At 34.7% G+C, this 6,000-nt stretch overlaps 1 protein-coding gene across 1 annotated transcript in view; it reads right to left on the bottom strand.

Annotated features, from left to right (window-relative positions):
* Nucleotides 1-1,335: 1,335 nt before the first annotated feature.
* Nucleotides 1,336-6,000, bottom strand: part of C6H12orf40 (chromosome 6 C12orf40 homolog) — a 59,415-nt gene continuing 54,750 nt past the window's right edge. The window contains 1 exon segment of the mRNA XM_059402897.1: nucleotides 1,336-1,803. Within this exon segment, the coding sequence (XP_059258880.1) occupies nucleotides 1,336-1,803 (468 nt within the window).

Raw genomic sequence — 6,000 nt, 5'->3', positions numbered from 1 at the left:
TGATCTTCATTGCTATGTAATACTTTGCATAATAATGCTCAAGATAATCAACCCATGACAGAATACTTTTTGTTTAATTATCACAATGAAAACTGGGCCTTTTGAAAAACTATCAATGTACACTGGATAATTTATTCCCCTTTCATGAGATGATTACTATACTTTGAGAAAATACTTAGGAGGTCTTTGAGCTTTCTAAGTCTGCAAAAGTAACTTCCTAAAACTAGCTTAAAAACTTAAGATTTATACCATTTAAATATCAGCTGTTGGTGTTTCTAAATCATTATGCTTCAGATCACCCCTGCAGCACAAACTACTGAATAAGATATGTGTGCATGTGACAATGCAATATCTCATCATCCTTTTCTTTAAAGGCACAGAAACTCCTACCACCTCTATTTTTTGGTTCAATTATGTATCAGAATGCCTTCTGCTGTGTAGTTTGTAATATTCCATACAAATGGTCAATTTCAGAGTATGAACATTTAAAATCCTGAAACCAAAAAAAATGTTATGTAGAAAATAAAGCCTGTATTTTATAAATGAGCAAACTAATATTTTTGAAAAGAATCTTAGCAAGATTAAAATTAGTGAATATAAATCATTTTCCCAATATTGAACATTTCTCTTACAAAAGCATTGAAATATTTTTATATCTTGAAGACAAAAACATTTTCCTTTGAATATAAGCTCCAACAAAAAAATTATCCAAACACAATAGAAAATATATTTTAACTAAAAATGCCAGAATTTTTTAAATAAGGGTATAATATTTAATATAGTGGCTAATAGTGCTAACTTTGGAAGCATATTAAAACTGGAAATACAAAGATTAGCATGGCCCCTGCAACAAGAAGACATAATACAAGTAGCTAACAAAATTCTTATGAGATTATAAAACATGTTTGCTATTATTTAACATTATTTTCTGTCTTAAAATCTTGGAGAAAATTTTTGGTAATGGACGTAGCTGCACTAAATTTTAAAATAAAGAAAAAACTGAAGGAAGCAATTAAACTTACTTTTATCCATAAACAGCATATCATAATATAATAATCACCATGAAAATTATAAACAGTAAATTTACATATATATGATTTTCTAAAAACTTGAAGATATACTATGCATATCTTGAAGATATATCTATGTAGATGTTAAAAAATCTATGTAAAATTAAATGTATACATTAATATTTAAGTATTTTAAAATAAGCCACAAATATATCCTTCAAATACTTTCACCTTGTGCTTATCTACATATTCTCATTCCTTGTTATGTTCATGAAATTCTGAACATTAAATGAAATGCTAAATTTTAAGCTGACATTTTAGAATATTAGTTGTTCTTAAGGATTTCCTGCCCTCCAGTGGTATCTGCCTTAATATTTTCACTGCACTTTTCAATATTACAAGGAGAAGACACATTATTTCTACATTTACATTTTGAAATTATATCACACTGTATGGCAGCATCTAATTTTTCTTCCATTACAGGTTCACTGTCTGTTTGTACCCATGCATCACACCTTGCAACATGTAGAATGCAGTTACTGCTAGTTTTGTTTTGTAATATGTGTGCTGAATTACACTGAGACAGTAGAAACTGATCTGTATTATTTTTCATTGAGCACTGGTGAAGATTTTCATTTTGTTTATGAATTTTGGCACTGCTCTTAATAATCCTACCACATGGAAGTTTTGGCGTCCTTTCTAGATAAAAATTATTAGTTGTTTCTTTGATTCTGATGGATCTCCTATTTGACTCTTCCATTTCTTGCAATATTTGATCTTCATCTTCAGATGGCTAAAAGAAATTTAGTAATTTTGCCGTAAATTTTTGCTTAAATTTACAAAAATCATTCAATCACTTCATAGCATTCTCAAAATTCATACTCTAGAACATGTCAAAATACAGAAGATACTTGGCAGGTTGCAATTCAAAAGTGTTATACCAGCAACCAGTCAGTCTTCAAACAGTAATCCACTTCTGGAGATGCCTCGAAAAACGTTAAAAATAGAACTACCATATGATCCAGTAGTTCCACTACTGGGCATTTAACCAAAGAATACAAAAACACTAATTCAAAAAGTTATGTGCACCCTTATGTTTACTGCAGCATTATTTACAATAGCCAAATTATGGAGGCAGTCCAAGTCTCCATGGACAAATGAATGGATAAAGATGATTTGATATATACATATACATATATACATAATGGAATATTAGCCATAAAGAAGAATCAAGGGGCGCCTGGGCAGCTCAGTGGGTTAAGGCCTCTGCCTTCGTTTGGCTCAGGTCATGATCCCAGGGTCCTGGCATTGAGCCCCGCATCGGGCTCTCTGCTCAGCAGGGAGCCTGCTTCCTCCTTTCTCTCTGCTTGTCTCTCTGCTTACTTGTGATCTCTCTGTCAAAAAAATAAATAAAATCTTTAAAAAAAAAAAAAAAGAAGAATCAAACCTTGCCATTTACAACATGGATGGATCTAGAGACTATAATGCTCAGTGAAAGAAATCAGTCAGAAAAAGACAAATACCATATGATTTCACTCATATGTGGAATTTAAGAAACAAAACAAATGAACAAAGAAAAAAAGAAACAGACCAAAAAACAGACTCTTAACTATACAGGGGAGGTGGGTTGAGGAAATGGGTGAAACTTGTGAAAGGGATTAAGAGTATAATTATCATGATGAGCACTGAAGTAATGTATAGAATTGTTGAATCACTATATTGTACACCTGAAACTAATAAAACTATGTTAGTTACACTGGAATTAAAATTTTAAAAAATAATAATCTATCACTCCCCACGTTGTTTACGGACTTTTAAAATAGCAAGAACAATAATAATAATTCTTGTATTAAAAATGCTAAAGAGAGGGGTGCCTGGGTGGCTTGGTGGGTTAAGCCGCTGCCTTCGGCTCAGGTCATGATCTCAGGGTCCTGGGATCGAGTCCCGCATTGGGCTCTCTGCTTGGCAGGGAGCCTGCTTCCCTCTCTCTCTCTCTCTGCCTGCCTCTCTGTCTACTTGTGATCTCTCTCTGTCAAATAAATAAATAAAATCTTAAAAAAAAATGCTAAACAGGGGTTCCCAGATGATACAGGCTATTAAGTTTCTGTCTTCAGGTCAGATCATGATCCCAACCCAACATAGGACTCCCTGCTCAGTAGGGAGCCTGCTTTTCCCTATTCCTCCACAGCTCTCCCTGCCTGTGTACTCCTGCACATGTGCTCGTTCTCTGTCAAATAAAAAAAAAAAAAAATCTTAAAAAATGCAAAAGAACTAAAAAAGAAAAATTTTTGTCTCTTATCAGTCGCTCATAAATTTTTTTAAAAGATTTTTATTTATTTATTTATTTGACAGAGAGAGAGATCACAAGTAGGCTGAGAGGCAGGCAGAGAGAGAGAGGGAAGCAGGCTCCTGCTGAGCAGAGAGCCCGATACGGAGCTCGATCCCAGGACCCTGAGATCATGACCTGAGCCAAAGGCAGTGGCTTAATCCACTGAGCCACCCAGGCGCCCCAGTCCCTCATAAATTTTTGTCTCTTATCAGTCCCTTTTGTCTCTACATCATCCCCCTTCCCTTTTACAAAGGAATTTAAAAAACACATTATTCACTCATTGACTTATTAGGTCAAAAAACATCTAAATTGTATCCTTTATGGGCCCAGTCTCATGAAAGGTATAATTAAAGAAGAGTATAAGCTAACAGGAAATCAAGCAGACAAAAGAAAAGTTAAAGTAAGAACAAATAGCTCAGGGTGCCTGGGTGGCCCAGTCTGTTAAGCATCGGACTCTTGATCTCCGCTCAGGTCTTGATCTCAAGGTTGTGAGTTCAAGCCCTGTGCTGGGCCTACTCCAAAAAAAAAAAAAAAAAAAAAAGAAGAAGGAAAGAGAAAAATTTTTTTTAAAAAGAATAAATATCTCAACTGTTATCTAAAAAGTCAGTTTTAAAACTTTTAATAGGCGATTTTAATAGTAGATTAACTTTTAATAGTAGATTTTAGTTTGTTAGCTTGAATATTTCAACTTCATGAAAAATTTATCTTTTAATTACTGAAATAACCAAAATATTTTAACAAAAATTTTATCTAAAGTACTGATTATTCGAGCTTTTTATGCTTTTTTATAAAAAAGAGTTAACATAAATACCCTATAATGAGATATAACCTCAGTGGACTGGCACTAAAATAGAAAAAGTAAGCCCAAGAAATAGCCTTGAGACTGGCTGGGCACACATTGAAAAAAAAAAGATCACACTCAATACATTTATTCAAGAAAATATTCCTTTAGCATCTGCAACATGAGTGAAGCAGATATGGCTGCTGCCCCATTAAAGCACACATTCTCATAGGTGGAAATGATAGTAACCGAATAATCATATACATGCATATATAATTACAAATTGAGAAAAGAATTATAAAGAACAAGTATGAGGCACTTTGAAAGCATATCTAAGGAACCTATTTTTTTCTTAATTTATTTGAGACAGAGAGACAGCAGCAAGGTAAGAGGCAGAGGAGTAGACCCCATTCTGACCAGGGAGCCCAATGTGGGACTCAATCCCAGGACCCTGAGATCATGACCTGAGCTGAAGGCAGATGTTTAACCAACTGAACCACCCAGGTGCCCCATAAAGGACCTAAATTAGGAGGAACCAAAGAGTGGCTTTTAGAAGTCATATTTTTGAACTGAGACTTAAAGGATGAATAAAAGTAAGGTAGAGGAAACAATATATAAAGGCCCCGAAACAGAAAAGAGACCAGTAAGCTAAGCAAAGTGAAAAGTCAGTATATGTGGACTGTGCTGTTAAAGGGAGACTAGCAGAAGGTGGAGATGTAGCCAGAGGCCAGATTACACATGGCTTTAGCCAAGTAAGTAGTTAAGATTCCAAGGTAAAATATAAATCTACTGAATAGTTGAACACAGAAATAACATGATTCAGTTTAGGTTTTCAAAAGATCATGTTGACTGCTAACAAAAAAAAGTGGAGCAAAAGTCGAAGTAGAGATATCTCCCAGGAGATAACCACAATAGTGCAAGAACAATACATCAGTTCTTTAGTGTGCTAACAGCAGAAGCTGAGAGAAGCAGATGAATATGCAATTTACTCTGGAAGTAAAACTGATGGGATGAAAAGACAGAATGAATGTAGGTAAGAAAACTGATAAGCCAGGGAGAAATGGCAAAGTTAACTAAATTTCTGGCACGAGCAACTGAGTGGATGAAAAGGTATCTACTCATACAGGAATTACCAGAAACACTGATCTGGAGCAAAGACCAGGGAGTTTAATATATGAAGAAAAGGAGATTTTTGTGAAATATCCAAGAAGATCTATCAGCTGAGACATATCAATAAGGATCCGGGCTAAAGTGATAAAGTTGAAAACAGTCTTGAGTCAAGATAGCATATGTCAATGGGATATAGGACATCACCTAGAAGGACACCTGTGTGGCTCAGTTGTTCAGCATTTGCCTTCAGCTCATGTCAGGATCACAGGGTCCTGGGATCAAGCCCCACACTAAGCTCCCTGCTCAGCGGGAAGCCTGCTTCTCCCTCTCTCACCCTCCTCCTCATGTTCTCTCTCTTGCTAGTGTTCTCTCTCTGTCAAATAAATAAACAAAAACTTAAAAAAAAATCACCTAGAGTTTAGAGTGTAATCTAAGAGAAGAAAGAGTCCTATAGCAAACCCTAAACATTATAACATTTATATAGGGGGAAGGGTAGAAGAGAGTCAGCAAAGGCATAAAGCTGAATTCAAAGAGGTATGAAGGAAACCGAGATACAGTGCTATCACAAAAGCAAAAAGAAGAAAATATTTCAAAAAAAAGAAAATAAATAACTTTTTCCAGTATTATTAGTTCTCATAAAAACTATAGAGTGACCAATGAATTTGGCAACATAGAGGTCACAGGTGTTTTTTCCTTAGCAAGAGCAGTTTGGATGGTGAGCAAGAGACAAAAAAAAAAGAAAAAAAAAAGAAAAAGAAAAAGAAAAAAGA

The sequence above is a fragment of the Mustela nigripes genome, chromosome 6 (genome assembly GCF_022355385.1).
Source record: "Mustela nigripes isolate SB6536 chromosome 6, MUSNIG.SB6536, whole genome shotgun sequence".
NCBI classification, from domain to species: Eukaryota; Metazoa; Chordata; class Mammalia; order Carnivora; family Mustelidae; genus Mustela; species Mustela nigripes.
Note: the sequence above shows the minus strand (reverse complement) of the source record. Positions and strands in the feature narration are given on the sequence as shown.